General features: G+C 33.6%; 1 protein-coding gene across 6 annotated transcripts in view; it reads right to left on the reverse strand.

Annotated features, from left to right (window-relative positions):
* The window catches only part of LOC145266355 (uncharacterized), a 142,555-nt gene that overhangs the window by 72,842 nt on the left and 50,452 nt on the right, over positions 1 to 19,261 (reverse strand). For 4 of the 6 annotated variants that reach the window (XR_013864704.1, XM_080121971.1, XM_080121972.1 and 1 more), the window contains 4 exons: positions 17,405 to 17,491; positions 16,942 to 17,025; positions 5,545 to 5,619; positions 3,993 to 4,079 (listed from right to left, as the gene is read on the reverse strand). Coding sequence is in view for 5 of the 6 variants with exons in the window: in XM_080121971.1 (XP_079978097.1) it covers positions 3,993 to 4,079; positions 5,545 to 5,619; positions 16,942 to 17,025; positions 17,405 to 17,491 (333 nt within the window). In the remaining variant the exon portion in view is untranslated. The remainder of the gene's footprint in view (positions 1 to 3,992; positions 4,080 to 5,544; positions 5,620 to 16,941; positions 17,026 to 17,404; positions 17,492 to 19,261) is intronic. The other 2 variants (XM_080121975.1, XM_080121974.1) reach the window with 1 other exon arrangement.

The raw sequence follows: 19,261 nt of genomic DNA on the forward strand, positions 1-19,261 counted from the left end.
CAGATGCTCTGCTTTCCTTGAATCTCTTATGCCACTCAAAAACTGATGTTTGATTCATGCAAGATGGTTCAAAAGCAGATTAAAACATTCCATATGTTTCTGTGGCATTTTTCTTTTTCAAGAACAGAATTTTATTGCATTCCGTTCTTTTAAAGTGTCCTCACGTACGGATTGCATTTTTGAAATTCACGAGCTGTGACAGTCAGGCTTTAGTAGGATGTATTCCAATTCCTGCTGTAGCTGTTCATCAAACTTGAAATCACAAAAATTAGTCAGTCGTCTCATAAGATGTATAGCAATGACATGCTGAATTTTTAAGAGTCTACAGTAATTTTAAATGTCTGGAAACTTATTTAAGGGACTACGTTCAATGTTAAAAAAAAAAAAAAAAAGATGTTAACGTTGTAAGGTAGACATTTTTTAGATCAAAATAAAAATAAAATTGCTTAATGGTAATGTTGTTAGGGAAGAGATATAGATTTGAAATACAAACATCGACAGACGTAGTTGAGGTCAAAATAAATAGAAAATAGTGCTTATGTAGTATAATAAATGTGCTAGCGTCGAATTTTGAAAGCACAACGTAAAGAAGAAAGGAGTTTAATAATGTGGTAATTGTATGTGGATTGGAAATATAGACATTGGCCAACGTACTTGAGATTAAATAAAAATTATTTTTGAAAGAAAACATACAACGTAAAGAACAAGAAAGGTGTTTAGAAATATGATATGTTGTTAGGGAAGAGACAAGGATTGGAAATACAAACATCGGTAAATATTTTTGAGGTCCAAATAAAACAAGCCGAACATGCAGGGTCCCCCGCCACACTTGAAAAGTTTATTTTAACCATAACTAGTGTTTGCGCATCTAAAGTTATCTGTGGAAACCTGTTCCGGCAAAAATTTACTTTCACCACGACTAATGTTTGTGCAAAAAAATCCAAGGTGTGGTTATTGAGAAAAGTGCCAATGGACAAACGGGAGCGAATTACTAGGTCCAATCCCTCCTTTGTCGGGGGGGACCAAAAAGCGAAGTAAGTGTATAAGAAGGGTATTAGCAATGTAGGAAACTGGGATGGTGAAGTGACATGTTTCGTGAATAAAAACAAAAGTCGTATTTAGATTATAAATCTTTGTGGCTATAACACAGCTAACATACTTCCTAACTTCCAGTGTAGTGATACCAGAAGAAGTGACAAAACAAATTAGTTCCTTCACTTTTATTTTTCTCCATTATTTCTATTGCAAAGCGACTTATTGAAATAAAATAAGAAAAAGATTAACGAAATGCATGCAATAAAAATTAAAATTATACAAATATTTGTAAAAAAAAATCTTAGTCATTTGGACCCTAACACATTGTGCCCTTATGATTTGTTCCAAGTTAAAATAAGATGAGAAATTGGAAACAATTACAGATACTTTATCCAAAAACGGGTACCCACTAGATGTGATTAGGTCAGTTATTCAAAAGAAATTGGCTGAATTCTCTCGAATTAAAGAGATTATAGTAGCCAAATGTCCAATTTATCTTCGTTTGCCTTGGTTGGGTACAGTAAGTGAGAAATTTGCCAAACAAATAAGTTCAGCAGTTCATGGATGTTATTTTGCTGCCAGTGGGCGTGTTGTGTTCTCTACGAGAACTTTATTACCATCTTCTCGAAAAGACGTTCTACCTCCCCCACCATAATAGTAACGTTATTTACAATTTTGAATGTGGTTGCGGTGCAAACTATTTGAGTCGAACGACATTAAGATTAGATGGAAGAATCCAACAACATGTACCCAGTAAAATTAGGAATAGAACCTACCAGGCAACGAACATTACTAACATATATGGGTCCTCAATTACTGATCATTTACTTAAAAACCCGTCTTGTGCAGCAAACTTTAGCACGGACTCTTTTTCTATTCTTAGTCGTGCTCATTCACTATATAACCTTAAGATCTTGGAGACTATTCACGTTCGATTTAGAAAACCTTCCCTTTGCAAGCAAAGGCAATGCCTCCTAGGTTTGAATGTGATTAACCTCTAGGGTATTCGACCATAACGCTGTTTTATTTTAATCGTTTTCCCACTTTTTTTTTTCTCCCCGTAATTTGAATAAAACGCAATTTTAATCGCTTTTCCATTCTTTGTTTTAAAAATTCCCTCGATACAGATTTGAGAAGCAAGGGTCGAAACCAGTTCTTTCCTCTCCTGTTCCCCCTTTTTTGGAGAGAAGATTAAAGGAATATATATATATATTTATACATATACAAATTTACTTTTAATCATGAGTCTTCCCTTCCTAATTGCAATGTTTTATTTATATATGCTCTTGTTTTATGCCAACACAATTATTGAGCTTTTACCTTGAAAACGTTCTACATAAAGAATAGAAATTATATGCAAAAATGGTTATAGTCAGTTAACATACTTTCTTCCGATGAAGCGCAACGAGAAGCAGTGGCAAGGCAAATCAGTTCTATCGCTTTTTTTTCTCTCTTGCCTATATCTTCTGTGTGCACATACTTTGTTTTTTTTTTGGGGGGGGGGTAACGTTTTTCTGATGGTTCTTTTTTATTCAGTTTTTTTAAGTTTTATTCTAATTAAGAATTATTGAAATTAGTTTGCTTATTTTTTTTTTTTTTTTTTAGAATTATTGAAAAACCCTTTTTGCTTTTTTCTTTTTATAAATTATTGAAAACACTTAAAATCTTTCGAAACTATTTTGAGAAAATTCTATACTGGATACATTATTTCTTATGATGTTTGAAATTTTCGTCATTTTGATTTCAATAATTTTATTTTTATACTTTCATAAGCATATATTTATTATATAAATTCAAATGAAGAAACTTTCATTTTTAAAATTAAAAAAAAAAAAAAATACTTTTATTTTTATAATTTCAAAAACATTTACAAAATTTCAAATAAAATAAAAACTTATTTTTTTAATCTTGATATTAAATGTGCAAATAAAGACTAATTGTGTTATTTTTATTGGTATAATTTTCTCAAGTTTTATTAATCATTTTATTAATTACTAGCGGAGGAAGGGGTGGGAGGCTTGCTCGGCTTTACCCCGTTGTAAAATATGATTAAATATAATTTAATTTTTCCAGATTTCATATATATTATAGAGTTGCGATTTCAAAAGTTAAAAAAAAAAAAAAAAAAAAAAAGTATCTGAGTGCCATCAGCTGAAATGTACCAATAACTGAATTTTCAAGAGTCTACGACCATTTTAAATGTCTGTACAAAAAAAGTCTGAAAACTTATTTTAGGCACCACATTCAATGTAAAAAAAAAAGAAAAAAGATTAAAAATAAACTAATTCGATGTACAATATGTATAACGATTTTTTTCAATTTTGACCCATTTTTGATCCCTTAAAAACTATTTCAATTGGACAAAGATTCATAAAGGAACGGTCCATAAAAAATCCAATCATTTGAGGTCCCCAGCACTGCTCTGCGCCTTTTAGTTTTGGAAGAGATACTTTGAAAGTATGGAGACAGACAGACAGGCAAGCAGAAATAGTGAGTTTTATAAAAATAGATTTTATTATTACTTCTGGCGTAGCACTATACTGTTTCTGATAATGTTATGCTAAAAGTTAGGAAGTACGTTAGCTGACTATAACCGCAAAAACGTTTTTGCAATTGCGTATGGGTTTGTGTGTCAATCTGTTTGTATATATGTGCTCCCTATATAAAAAAAGTAAAAGTTTATTTATATAAGTGTAGGGGCAATTAATCAGAATCGAGAATTGGAAAATCAAACTTTCTGGAGTATCTGTATTGGAAAAATTTGTGCCTATTTTCCAATACCTACCTAAAACAATTCTGTGTTCAATACAAATCACCAATCCTCATCTCAAAAATTCAGAAATGTCATAAAACAATTCTGTTTATTGTTTTTATTTCTTTGTTTTTGGTATTAATAATAATTATTGCTTTTAAACTACTAGAAAAACTAAAATTTATAGATTATAACTCAAGAATACCTGCAGATTTCTTTGTTTCTGATTTCTGTTTTGATGATGTTGAAGCGTGACTGGAAACACTTGTGACAGAGGAATCTCTGGCAGTTTCTGTAAATAAAAAAGAAATAAAATTTCTTGGAATTTAAATCAGCCACACAATTAGATTTTTTTCTTTCAAATAAACTTCCAGGAATTTTGCGAGGAGGATAAATAATTTTAAACATCTTCAAACAAATTATCTGATCAGATTAAAATTAGATCTAATGTATATCATTTTAAGAATTAAAAAAAAAAAAAAAAAAAAAAAAAATGGACAAAATCAGAAGAGATGATGAAACTAATGAATTCATATGGACACTATTGGAGTCTATCTGATGTAATAATTAGAATTGGATCTGTGGAGTCATGTAATAATTCTATAATAATTTGATAATTTTAAAGTGATTATTAATTATTTTATAGGAGTTCACTGTTTTTTAAGCACTGTTGATATATGGAATACAAAATTAAAATTTTAATGATTTTAAGACCAAAACTAGTGCAGACATTTTTTTTTTTATTAAATAAATATTTATTTATCAAAACAAATTCAATAATTCGAATTATAAAAAATTTTTCATTAGGACCTCAGTGATACAACCCTTGGTGACCAATGCTGGGTAATTTACTATTTTGATCTTTGACAGGATTGAGGAAGGGTGGGGGGGTGATTCACTGAACAGGACCCTTCAACACCTAGGGCCTTTGTAAGAGTGATCATCGAGTACCCAGGGATCAACTGGAACCGAGAACGGTCACATTCAGTAATTTGTTGGACATCATTATTGTGTGGGAGTTCCTTCCTCATATCTTCTGAAAAGGCTGAGCCTATCTTTTGCAAATTTCACACAAACGTAATTTATATGTCTGCCAGCATTCTTAGATAAGTATCAAAAATCAAAAAACTCCAATACTAAAGTAGTTTTTACAGGGTAATATTTTATGTTACACCAGCCAAGGGAGATAATTGTCAGCAAATCAAGGGAGATTTAATTCTCAGAAAATCATTTCTTCTTACAAAAAAAACAAAAAACTATTGTCATGTGAAGATATAGCTCAGTGAGAGAGTATTCGACTACAGATCGAATGATCCCATGTTCAAGCCCATGTGTACCTCACCATTTTATTTTATTTATGAGTTCAATTTAGGATAAAAGAAGAGGTACCATTTAAAATTGCCGCAAATCATTTCTTCGTTTGCATATTCTAAAACTAAATATTAATCAGAAGTGACTTTTCCAGGGCATTCATCGTCAAGCCCAAATATCAGCTGAAGTGATATTGTAAACAGACGGAATTGATAAACGACATTATCATTATTATTTAAAAAATTTTTTTTGCGAATCAGTCCACTGGCAAATTATTCCACGTAATATATACTATTCAATAGAGGATTGATTCTATAATAATGCATATCCAATCTGCATGAATTAAAATATCATGTTTAAGTGTATTGTACGACCGGGCAACACTAGGCGGCCAGCTAGTATATAGTATTTATCCGCTATTCTCTGAATGTCATGTATAACAATACCGTTTTCTTGTTTTTTCTTTGATGATGTTGAGGTCTGGCTGGAAACACTTGCGGCAGAGGAATCTCTGGCAGTTTCTGAAAATAAAAAAAAATATATAATTTATTGGAAATTAAATCAGCCACACAATTAGATTTTCTTTTTTTTGAGAAATTTTGTGATGAGGATAGATAATTTTTATTATTTGGTTTCCAAGTTCAATGGACAGATTCTACAGTTTAACGGGATACACCTATATACATAGAAGAAGGTCAGAGTTTACATCAACCGAACCGTGGAATAGATGAACACTATTATTATTTTTATTTTTTAGGCGCTTGCACACGATTGAGATGGAATTTCGGGAATCGTAATATTAAATTTCACATGAAAACAATGGTATCTACGTATTCCCCATATTTTTAAGATAATTTTATCCAAAAATTACGAAAATCGATACGGTAGAAAATTATTTATTAAAGAAAATAAAAAACAGAATTTGTATGAAAACGATTGTAAGACACAGAAGAGTTCAAAAGGGAGGTAATTTTCCGTTTTGGTTTTAAACAAGATGGCGGCAATTTTTCACCTGCTAACACGATTAAAGTTTTTTTTTGTTTTTGTTTTTTAAATAATTCATTAATATTCAGGTAATTTCAACTTAATAATTTGGAAGTTACCATTGTAACTTATTAGAATTGACAAAATAAATCAGTTGAAACCATTGTTTTTTATCTGAAAACTTCATTTATCGACTATAATATCTTGTCCCAATTCTGTAGAAGCACCATTTTTTAATTAAAAATTTTTTTTTTTTGCAAATTAGCCCACCAGGCAAATTATTCCACATAATCTCAATATATGATAATTTGACTGCAGAGATTCCCCTTTAGAAAATTATTTCATAGGTTTCCAAACACGCACGCCACATAAAATTACAGCATGCCTGCATTAGTTGCATATCATTTCTCCATCGATTCGCATAAATATCTTCAGATTTGAATTGCTACTGTAAATTTCTATTTCAGTTTCATCCGCGGTCACTCTCTCATCCAAGTAACACAGGGAGTAGCACAATTGCCCTTCGCTAAATAATTAGTTCTCATCTCAATCCATTATACACCGGGGTCAAAACCCAGGCATGAACGACGATTGTTCTTATTTGCTTCGAACATTACCAGTTATTATGCTTTCGCCATATCGATTAATACACGGACACAATGATTGGCCCCTTGCTCTCCACAGCAACCATTTGCCAGTGATCTGATTGGCCATTCCATTATTCCAGCGTGTCGATTCTGTTGTAATAATGAACACTAGGAAAACATGTTACATTGAATTCAAATATGGCTCAGTCTTATGTCTCCTTTTTTGTGGATACGTGCAACGTGTTTTTCTTGCTATGATACTCGTTGAGGAGGCCAATCGATAGGAACACCATATAAAAGTATAAATAATAGAAAAATTAACCTTCCATTTAAAACCAAATGCCTAAAAGACATGATTAAGCTGAGCATTGTTTAAATGTTAAAAATGCTAAATCGACATTTTGTTGTTTTTTGTTTATAAAAATGTTTAACTATTTCTAAGAGGATGGGAGTCCGTTTATTTTATAACATTTGCTGAGAAACCATTACTTTGTAAATTTCCTAGAGACAACAAATTCCTGTACTTTCGCCTAACTATTTACAGTTTCCATAACATATCATAATCTTTTAAAAATAATCTTACGCTTACATTCGACAAACAAACGTTCAGTTCCAATTTTCTTGCAATAAACAAAAAAAAAAAATTCTTATTTTTCTTGAATACTGTACTTTCACCTAACAATTTACAGATATATTAAAAAAAAGAGGGGGGTTATGTTCTTATGTATATTAACAATGGCTTTCGAAATATTTATGTTATTATTTCAGCACGGTAACATAAATTGATAGGTACCCAAAAATATTGCATCTTTTGAAAAAAAAAAAAAAACTTTGCTTCTTAAAGATTTGAGTATTTTTCATGATAGTACTCATCATACTATTTTTTTTTATATACATACTGTACCTTCACTAAACAATTTACGGTTAAATAAAAAATTAGGTGGTTATGTACTTGCGTTACTGCGCTATTTTTAACAACAGTATTTTTAACTTAACTTCAAGTTTTACAACATCTATTTTTAAACACCCTCCCCTACTCATGTTATTTAAGCATGGTAACATAAGTGCATAAGTAACAACAATTATCCATTTTTTATTGAAAACAAAAAGTAACGAAAAAATATTAATTTTTTTTTTAAAAAAAAAAGAAAAAACACTTTTGCTTATTAAAAAATTGAGTATTTTTTTACAACATGCTATAAACAATCTCGACATCCACAAGTTAAAAACTTCTTTCGGAATAAACCTCCCCATGTTAAAAACGGCTTTCGAGGTTGAGGGTGTTTATTTCGAAAGCCCTTCTTACCATGGGGAGGTTGGGAGTATTTATACTATGCTTGGGACTGTCATAAAAAAAGAAAAAAAATTTTTTTTTTAATTGAAAAATTGCAAATTAAGTAATAAAACAATACAAAGTGCAATTTTTCTTGAAAAAAAATATTTATATTCAGTAAATTTACAGTAGATTTTTATTATTTTTATTTATGCTTTTTTTTCGGTTTGTTATGTTGTTACTTTGCTTGGCTTAATCCGGGGACTGCCGGTCGAACCAAACACTAAATGACTGAAAATACTGAGGATCAGAGTCATATTCTGCTAGAGTTCCAAACATTTCTTTTAACTAATATGAAACGAAAACTTGCATGTAACATTATTTTTTGTTGTTAAACCCTCAAACCATATATATATGTATATATATATATATATATATATACACACACACACACGTATATAATTATATATATAATGAGGAAAAGAATGGGGAAAAAAACCTGACGTCTTTGCTGTTACGACCACCACCAAACCGGAAGTGACGTAGGTTTAAATTAAGGCTAGACAATCGAAAGAACAGGACTTTCAAAAATATCGGCAAAAAAAAGCGACCCCCACCCCCTCTGTAGAAAAGTGCCTAGTTGAAGGTGAAGATATTAATGTTTTTAGCCAATTTTTCGATATTTGTCGTCTGAAGGGTTGAACTTAGAAACGATACTAATCTTGGTAAAATCTGTCGCCTCTGTCGAAAGTTTTAGGCAGATATGCAAACATACATACATTTATATATTGGTAACTAAAGATTTTCGACCCAAACGAATTAAAAATATTTCCCAATCTCTGATTACCCTTTATGTAAAATTTCAAATGTTTAGACCAGAAATTGTCTGAGTACTTTGGAAAAGACCGCTGAGGTCAATTTTTTTTTTAACTTTGAACCCTTTTTTGACCCCTTATAATTTATTGTTTTGGGCTCAAATCAAGTTAGTAAGTTATATCCATGTCCAAGGAACCTATATCTAAAATTTCAAGTGTTTAGACTCAAAATTGTCGGAGGAGTTTGGTAGAGTTCTCAAAGGTCAAATCGTTGAACTTTGACCCCTTAATCGCCAAATTTCTGGCCGAAAACTGATCACATCGATTTTCCCAAATCTCAGTACCCTGTATATCAAATTTCGAGTCTGTAGACTTAAAATTGACAGAGTTATTGCATAGGGAAATGTACACACACACGTTCACTTTTATAGATGTAGAGATAGATATATGTGTATATAATTAGTTTTTTTTGGAAAAAGAAATCCAGCAGAGAGCTCAATTATAAGGAAAATCCAAAAATAAGAGCATATATTGGCTTTTTTTTTGTTTACAGAAGTTTAGATAAGTCATCGGTACCGCCGGTTTCAAACCCGATAAGTAAGGACCGTTTTAGATACCCATATCAAGCTCTCTTCAGTCAAGACTCATCTCCTAATATAAGGTGGAACGATAAAATTGTCGCCTAAAAAAGACATGGTTCCATTTTTATAAAAACCAGTTTTCTTTTTTGATGAGTATTGGCTGAAGACAGCTTCTATGGCTATCTAAAATGGTCCCTAATTATCGTGTTTGAAACTGACGGTACCGATGACTTATCTCATTTAAAGTTCTGTAAACAAATATATATATTAGTACCTTTAATGTACGCATGTACATGTATTATGGTTTAATTGAGAAATCATATTTATTAATTATTATATAGACATACTAATTTAATGTTCATAGTATGTTATCACCTCTATTTTGCCTTTAATAAATAGGATCTCCCGATCACCAGAGACACAATGTAAAAAAAATAAATAAATAAAAATAAAAAAATTTGTCGTTTTTGGGCCATACATAAAACTAAAATATACCATCTTGGTCTTCTGGCTAATATTTTAGGATATTATCTGTTCTGTCTAAAGATGATATCATGGGGTTTCAGTTTGCGTTCGACGTCCATACAATAGAAATATGTCACAGACTCCTACAAGGATATTGGAGATAAACCGTAAAAACCAGATATATTCCGACACTACATTAACCAGATTACTTAGATAAATATTGTTTTTACAGTTTTAACAAAAGGGCTACAATAATATTGCAGGGTCTCCATTCATTCAGAACATTCACAGAACACCCAGCAGCAATATACAAGGTAGAACGATAAATGTGTCGCCCTAAAGAAAACGCCACCACAGCTTTATTTTAAACTTTTATTGAAAAAAATCAATTCAGGTAACTTGATTATGTAGTAAAGTTGATATCTATTCAATGTAGCCGCTTTCAGCCTCAATACGGGTCCGGAACTGGGAGCATGCCTTTTCCACAATGCCAGCAGAATCTCAACAAATATTCAGTGGATGGCAGCGATCAGGCTAACTTTGGTGTTGTAGAAGGTCAGGCTGATGATGTTATCAATGTACGACCAAACAAAGTAGTCCAACGGGTTCAGTTCGGGGTGAGGAGGGGGGTAAAGCAGTAATAGCACTCCTTAAGCTAAGCCTAAGTTTCTTTGGACTTGTGGGTCGGCATCAAGTCCTGCTCCCACACCAAGGGTCTGCCAGCGGCCACCTGATTGCACTAGGGGATCACACTCTTCAGCACATTCAGGTACGCTTTGGTGATGACTTTCAAGCCGCCTTCAAAGACGTGAGGTGGCATGATGTGGCCTCACTTGAAACCACACCAAAGACTATTTTCATCACCCTGGGTACGTCCCTGTTATTCGTGGCAATCCAGCAATACGTTTTGAGGGTGTTGGCAATGGTCCTGTTGTCATAACTTGGATCAGTAGAGAGCATGAGTTGTACAGCGGAACATCTTCAATCTCACTCGTTGAACATTGTGTGTCACTTTCAGACATGATAGAAGGCTCTTATCGCTCTTGGGATTTGTACACAACTGGCCAGCTAGTAGATGGTTTCCAAAAAAAAAAAAAAAAAAAAAAAAAAACGGTTTTATGTTTTCTTCTTTCTTTCTCGGGCGACAATTTTATCGTTCCACCTTGCATTACATATGAAAGATACTGTTGTGGAATTTCCACAGATCTCATTAGTATATATAATTATTCCAGGTTAAATATATTCAAAGATTAAAAAAAAAAAAAACAATGAATTTAACAAGGTTTATGTAAGAGTGCTCAATAATAAATAGAACAAAATATACCTTTTTTTTTTTTTTTTTTTTTATTTACATAAACCCTTTAATGTTTCGGTCGATAATTATAAATAACGAAAGACTTCCTCAGGTGAGAATAGTCCTGCACTTTAAAAGTTCATATTTGGAATGAAATGGAAATCCCAAAAAGAAAACTTGAGAAAAAGACATTTTGAAGATCACATGATATGACAGTATTCAAAAAAGGTGGAAAGAAAAAAGAAAGCAAGAGAAAAGAAGCAAAAGAACGAGAAACGAAAGAATAAAAAGAATGTGCGGGGGGGGGGGGACCTGTGTGCCAACGTGATTATACTGTATATATATATATATATATATATAAAATTCAGGTTTGAGATGTTCAAAAGTAGGGATTAATGAATACACGGTTGTTAGATAGTGCTCGATAGTAAATATATTTTATTTTTATTCAAAGGTAAACAGTTATATTTGGTTGCTACAAACAGTCATCTGTCTCAGTCAATGAGACTTTGTCAGGTGACCCTGAACCATTTGATGCTTTAGAAAAAAAGAAAAAAGCCTTTTTTCTTTTTTATTGCGTCAAATGGATCCGGGTTGCTTGACAAAGTCTCATTGACTGAGACAGATGGCTGTTTGTAGCGGCCAAATATAACTGTTCGCCTTTGAATAAATCTATGATATAAAGCTGAACGTCTGTGTGTATGTCTGGTCACGAATAGGCTCATATATGGTTGATTATTATAGAAAACTGATCACATATAATGACAGAAGATGTATCAAGACACAGGAACGGGTATGTTTGATTTGGCATAATGATGATTCATTAAAATTGTGGGGGCCTGCATACATGCCTGGTCAACAAAGTATGGAAATAAAAAATTTAAAAATTAAAAAAAAAAGTTTACAAGTGTTTTTGATATAGATGTACATAATAATACTTTGATAAGTATGTTTTAACTTAAATAGGGATGATATAAAATTGTGGGGTCAGCATTCGCACCTGGTCTCCATAGAATGGAAATAGGCACAAACTTTAATAAAGACTTTTCATATCTATTTGCATAAGTATACTTTGATAATTATGTTTCAATTTGAAGAAATATGGTATAATAAAATTATGGGATGTTCATTCGCACCTGACCTCCATAGAATGGAAATATGTCACGAAGTTTAACAAGGTGTTTTAATATAGATCCACAGAATATTGTGATAAGTGTTTCATTGTGAACAGGTATGGTATAATAAATTATGGGGTTTATCTATTTTATTTTTACTTTCAACATATTTTGCTTTGGTTTTCATACCCCCAAATTCGAAGCTATCTCTTTACAACCCTTCCTTTGCATAACCTATCATACTTTCATAAATCAGAGTCCATCTGTTTTTGAACCCAGTCAACGACGGGTACTTTTGCTAGTAAAATATATATATATATATATATATATTTACCAGTGGTGAAAAAACCGGACTAGAGTGCTCAATGTGTAGCCAGAGCAGTATATAGGAAATTTATTACTCATTCTAGACTCACAGTAATAAATTTCCTATATAAATATATATAAAAATGGAAATTCTGAATTAAATTATGTAGAATTATAACCAAATTTATTGTTTAACAAAGGACCATAAATAAAGGTTTTTTTTCCTTAAAATTTTCAATGAATTATAAATTTTGTTTATTAGCACTGAAAGTAAAATCAAAACTATATTTGGTTATCCATTATTTTCAATATGGTAGAAAAATCCTTTGAAAAATCTTTTAAATAACTTGATATTCGTGCAGGAAAAATGTTGGAATGAATCAACTGAAAAGCAGCTTTTTTGGGGGGTTTTTTTACTAGCTGATAAATTTCTTCTGTAGTTATATATAAAAGGCAAATGCGAGCACATTTTTTCACTTAGAACTGTTTATATAGCCCCTAGATTATAATATGTACGATTTGCGAATGTGCATTGCGTCTAGATTTATTTACGTCGATTTTTACAAAATTTTTGCTATTTCAGCCCGTCTTGTGTTCGTTCAGATTTTTTGTATAAAACAGAAACTAATTCAAAGCTAAGAATTGTTCCCGGCAAGCGTACCGGGGAACATCCAGAAGCAATCAGCTTTGATCAATGTGGGGCCAAACTCCTTATATCAGATAATTGCTATTCAATCTCAACAATGGGGAGCTGGTTTCCCCCTCCCCAACATCTTGGGGAAACAACCAGCCAAAAAAGTTAACTCATCTTGGGGAAGCGAAAACTAAAAATACTGCCACGTCATCGTAACGCCCCCGCGATGACCTCATTTAGCGGCTATCTGTCAATCAAACCTCTCTCACTCACTTTATAAGCCTTAACTTAACACCCTAATCAATTTCTCTAACTCGTGGCCAAGACGGTTAAGTGGTTGGTTTTTGATTCCACCTCCATGTCAAGGCTTCCGGGTTCAATCCCGCCTCCCGACCAAAACTAATTTTTTTTTTTTCTTTTACACCTTTAAAAATCCGGGCAACAAGTTTTTGTTTTTTTAAATTAAACAGGGTTATTATTTCGCTTATTCTTTAGTTTACCACCACCCCTCTATACACACAGCATTGTTATCTTAAGATTGCAAGTTCGATCCGACAGGGTTATTTATGCCATTTCTTTTCCATTTATTTTTTTGCACTGTTTTTTTTTTGGTTTTTCCAATCTTTTAACATTGTTTCAGGGTTATTACTCCCCCCTTCCCATACACACATCTACAAACACCCGGGCAATGCTGGGTACCCCCAACTAGTCTATATATATATATAAAAGCAAAAATGTGTGTGTGTTAGTGTGCGCACTTTTTCTCTATGTCCGCAAAAGGCTTTTTTCAGGGGGGCTGCTCGGGAGGGTCACTCATTCTTAAAACTTTTTATATGACGTCTAAATCATAATATCTATGAGTTAACAACAGAGGTCGCCTGTCTATTTAATTTGCCCAACTTTGAAATTTTAAGTATTCCAGATTTTTGGATCGCCGCGTGTTGCTTTCATTTTTCCGTATAAAAAAGTGAAACTTGATTTGAATAGCCAGCTAAACGTTTGGTCAATGTCGGCTTTGCCTTCATATCAGACAATTGCTTTATTACTCCCCCTCTAATAATAAATGGGGGAGCTGCTTTTCCTCCCTCCCCACAAAAAAAAAAAACAATCATTAAAAACTGCTGATTAGCTATTGCTTATGTTGTCGTAACGCTCCCGCGATGACCTCATTAAGCGCCTCTTTCACTTACTTTCTTGACTTGACTCACTTTTTAATTGTTCTTACATTGCCACTATCGCTGTAGCGCAGGTGTTCAGGCAGAGCCTATTGGCCTCAAGGCTTTGGGTTCGAGTCTACCTGCCACCACCCCTATCGCTGTTTTTTTGTTTTTAACATCATTTTTTTTATATTTAAACAGGGTTAAGTTTGCTTTTTGTTCTGATTTACCCCCCCCCCAAACACACACATGCAAACAACCGGATACCCCCCCCCTGCTAGACTATCTATAAATATAAAAGCGAAAATGTATGTATGTATGTCAGGTCATGTCATGTGCTACTGGTACCATGTAACCCAGTACTACCTGCCTCATGATCGGGTCACCGGCGACTAAACTGGTTCCCCCATCAGACTTGTTTGGTGAGGAGGGCAGCTAGTCTTCCTGAAGGATTAAAAACAAGACCTTTCAAAAGGCGAATGAACTCTTTTTCTGGGTCAACGGCCAACTAGCACCGTGTATATTTGTGTGTATGTATATGTGTATTGGGGTGGAGAGGGCTTCCGTAAGCCGTGGTGAAGGCAACCTTTCTAGGAGAAGCAAATCTCTGATTTAAAAAACCATAAAGCGGAAGACCATTACCCGCATTAAGCTGGTCTGCAGTTTAATTTGTTGCTGGCTATCTTGCTCTTGCTTGTTGCTGGATCTCAACATTTTGAACCGAGAGAGAGACTTAGCTGTCGTACAAAGCTAAGACTCTGTAACATCATATTTGTATAGATACTCCCTCAGGCATTTGGGCTCATGGATTTTAAATGTCTGAGGGAGTGGCACTCGTCTGACGTTGCAATCATCATGTATGTATGCTTTTCCTCGATGTCCACAAAAGGCTTCTTTCAGAGAAGCGCTCGCTCGGTTCACAACTTCTTAAAACTTTTTATATCATCTATAAATTGTAATATCTCAGTTAACTACGGAGCTCGCCTGTCTATTTAATTTTATTGACTTTCAAACGTTAATTATTCGACATTTCCCGATCGGCACGCATTACATTCGGTTTTCGGTATAAAGAAAAGCGAAACTCGATTCTAATTACAAGTCCAAAGCCAGTGGTCTCTAGAGAGCTAAGTAACATTTGGTCAATGTCGACTTCATCATATCAGACGGTAGCTTTCATTTCGAGACCAGACACTCCCCCAATAAACAGGGAGCTGGTTTTCCCCGAACTTAGTTAAAAACAAACAAACCAATTTATTGACCTCATTAAAAACTGTCTCGCAGAAAATGCTAACTGCTGAATAGCTATCGCTGTCACGTCAATCAAAAACGCGCACCTGTTTTTTTTTCACACTTTACTATTTTCCAACTGCGCGTCAAGGCTTCGTTTTTTTTTCATGGGCATCTGTTTTTTTTTCACATTTTACTCTGTGCGTCAAGGCTTCGCGTTTTTTTCACACACACCTACAAACACCCAGGCAACGCCGGGTACCCCTCGCTAGTATATATATATAAAAGCCAAAATGTATATGTTTGTATGTCTGCCAAAAATTTCCGACAGATGCATCAGAACCTGACCAGACCGGTATGTTTTCAAGCTTGATCCTTCAGACGACAAATATCGAAAAATTGGCCAAAAACATTAATTCCTTCACCCTCAGGTGGACAGTTTTCTGTAAGGCGAGAGTCGGTTTTTACATCGACATTTTAACAAAGTCATCATCTTGGTTTGATTGACTAGCATTAATTTCAACGCTCAGGACTTCCGGTGAAGCAAGACATCAGGGTTTTTTTTTTAACTTTCTTTTCCTCCTTCACATTATGGGTTCAGGCCTAACCCTAACCTGCCTACTACCACTTTTTTTTTTTATATACACCCATCTCGGGGTTCCTCACTACACCACCAACACACACCTGAGCAACACCAGGCACCCCCGCTAGTTCATATATATTCATTACAAAAATTAGGCACCCCCACTAGTTCATATATATTCATTACAAAAATTAGCAAATACAAAATTGCCTGACTAATAAGAGATAAGATATAAGCAACACTCCTAGTTCAAATCATCTCCTTGCTAATCATACCTAAGTAATCTGCACCGTACTGGAAATTGCTAAGTAATATCTAACATTTATATTCACAAACATCTATATATCTATAAAAGTGAAATTATCTGTGTGTTTGTCTGTGTGTACATTTCCATACCAAATTACTTTGTCAATTTTCAGTCTACAGACTCGAGATTTGACATAAGGGGTATTCAGATTTGGAAAAAATCATCTAAATATGTTTTTAGACAGAAATTTGGCTGTCAAGGGGTCAAAGTTCAATGAGTTGACCTATGAAAACTATACCAAACTCCTCCGCCAATTTTGAGTCTAAACACGTGAAATGTAAGTTCCTTGGACATGGATCAAACATTTTAACGTAATTTGAGTTTAAAAAAATTTGTCCTCTCAGCCAATTTTAAATTTTACATTAAGTGTATATAGACATAGGGAAAGATTTTTAATCCTATTTTGGCCAAAAATTTGGCTACCAAGTCGTTAAAATTGACAGAGTAGATAATCCTCCGCTAACACAGAAGCGCCCATTTATATGCTATTCTGTGGGTGCTGTCTATAACAATACCTGCAGATTTCTTTTCTTTTTTCTTCTGTGATGATGCTACGGTCTGGCTGGAAACACTTGCGACAGAGGAATCTCTGGCAGTTTCTGAAAATAAAAATATTTAATGGCAAGATTTCAAAAACAAAATAATCCACACTATTTTTTTTTACTACTAATAACATTTGGTAAAAAGGTAAAAAAAAAAAAAAATTTTTGAAAGTAAAAATTATTTTAATAAATTTGATGAATTATTCAAGAATAATGGTAACAAACATTTAATTTATTATTATTATTATTAAAAAATTTGTGTATTCGTTTTTGTTAAAGTTTGTTAATTAATGTGTTTTATTTTCATAAACTGTTTCAGCAAAGCTTTCTTTTCTTTTTTTTTTAGTAAATGGAAGTTATCTCCCTTAGATCATCCTTCTCTAAATTAGATGCGCCCATTTATATGCTATTCTCTAAGTGTTATCTATAACAATACCTGCAGATTTCTTTTCTTCCTTTTTCTTCTGTGATGATGTTGAGGTCTGACCGGAAACACTTGCGACAGAGGAATCTCTGGCAGTTTCTGAAAATAAAAATATTTAATGGCAAGATTTTTTTTTTTTTTTTTTCAATTTTCATCCCAAACAAGGCACAGTGCCACTTTGAAGTAGGGGGCTACTATCGGGGACATAAGTCGTAGAGATATTATAAAGGAAGATGAATAGCAAGATGTTTGTTCACATTACACTTGAACTTCTGCATGTCAATACAGTTGGGAAAGCAGAATCTCGGAAGGAGTTCCAAAGTCGAGCAGTTCTGGGAAAGAAACTATTAGAGTAGAAAGCTTTCTTAAACCTAGGGATCTCTACTGTGAAGGGGTGGGATTTAGCTGCTTGTCTGGTTTGTCGGGGGTATTCACGTCGAAGGGGTGCAAGTGCTGGTAGTTCGTCAGAGCATTCACCACTAAAGTACTTGGTAGAACAGGCAGAAGGATGCAACATTTCGGCGATGGGACAGAGGTTGAAGTTTAGATGACAGTACAGGACCTATCAGGTTGGCGACTCTCTTTTGAACCCTGTCAAGGAATGAGAGGCAAGTAGCAGATGCACCAGCTCAAATGTGACAACAATACTCCATATATGGGCGAATGGTGGCAAAATTTCAAAAGCTACATCATCCACACACTTATTCTTTTTTACTACTAATAAAATTTTCAAACAAATTACTTATACAGGTTAAAAAAAAAAAATTTTTTTAATAAATTGGATGAATTATTAAAAAATAATGGTTACAAACATTGAATTTAAAGACATTTAGAGGAAGGGGCTATCTGAAGAAATACGAGGTGCTTTCAATAAGTTTCCTGACTTTTCGTATGGGCGCTTTTATTGATAGTAGACACATGAAACTATGGTCTGCTTCGAAGTAATCTCCTCCGGCTACAATGCACTTGCTGTACCATTCAAAAAACTTCTAGAAGGCCCCATGAAAGTCTTCTTGTGTGAGCGTGTCAATGACCCTCGTCACAGCCTGTTTCATCTCAACTGTTTCATAACGACAGCCTCTAAGGTTTTTCTTGAATTTAGGAAATAACCAAATGTCACAGGAAGCAAGGTCTGGACTATAGGGAGAATGAGGAACTGTCTTAATGCCCATTTTGGTCAAATAGTCTGTGACAACGATCGAGCACTCTTGAAACAAACTGCATAAATCTGCCACATATTCAGTTCCTTGCAAATATTCGTGTGTAAAGTTTTCACATTGACATCAAACTGTGCACTTATTGTCTCTATAGACACACAGTCTTTATTCATGAAATTCTTTATTTGGCCAATCATCTGTGGCGTTCTGAATTCCTTAATCCTCTCATCATCCCTACTAGACTCTTGCTTTCCTTGAATCTCTTATGCCACTCAAAAACTAACGTTCGATTTATGCAAGATGGTTCAAAAGCAGTCTGAAGCATTCCATACGTTTCTGTGGCATTTTTTTTAAAGATTGAAAACAGAATTTCATTACACTGTTTTTCTAAAGTGTCCTCACGTCCAGATTGCATTTTTGAAATTCACCAGCTGTGACAATCAGGCTTTAGTAGGGAGTATTTCAATTCCTACCGTAGCTGTTCATTTGAACCTGAAATAATAAAACTTAGTCATCTCATAAGATGTATAGCAGTAACATACTGAATTTTTAAGAGTCTCTGACAATTTTAAATGCTCATACAAAGTTTGGAAAGTTATTGAAGGCACCATATATTTTATAATTCTTGATTCTTCTTTTTTCTCCTGTTAGTCCTCACATTCCACGGGTGAGGTTTCTGATAAAAGGGGAAGAAATGCTGTTTTCTGGCAGA

The sequence above is a fragment of the Euprymna scolopes genome, chromosome 41 (assembly GCF_053919585.1).
Source record: "Euprymna scolopes isolate OS-2025 chromosome 41, ASM5391958v1, whole genome shotgun sequence".
Classification (NCBI taxonomy): Eukaryota; Metazoa; Mollusca; class Cephalopoda; order Sepiida; family Sepiolidae; genus Euprymna; species Euprymna scolopes.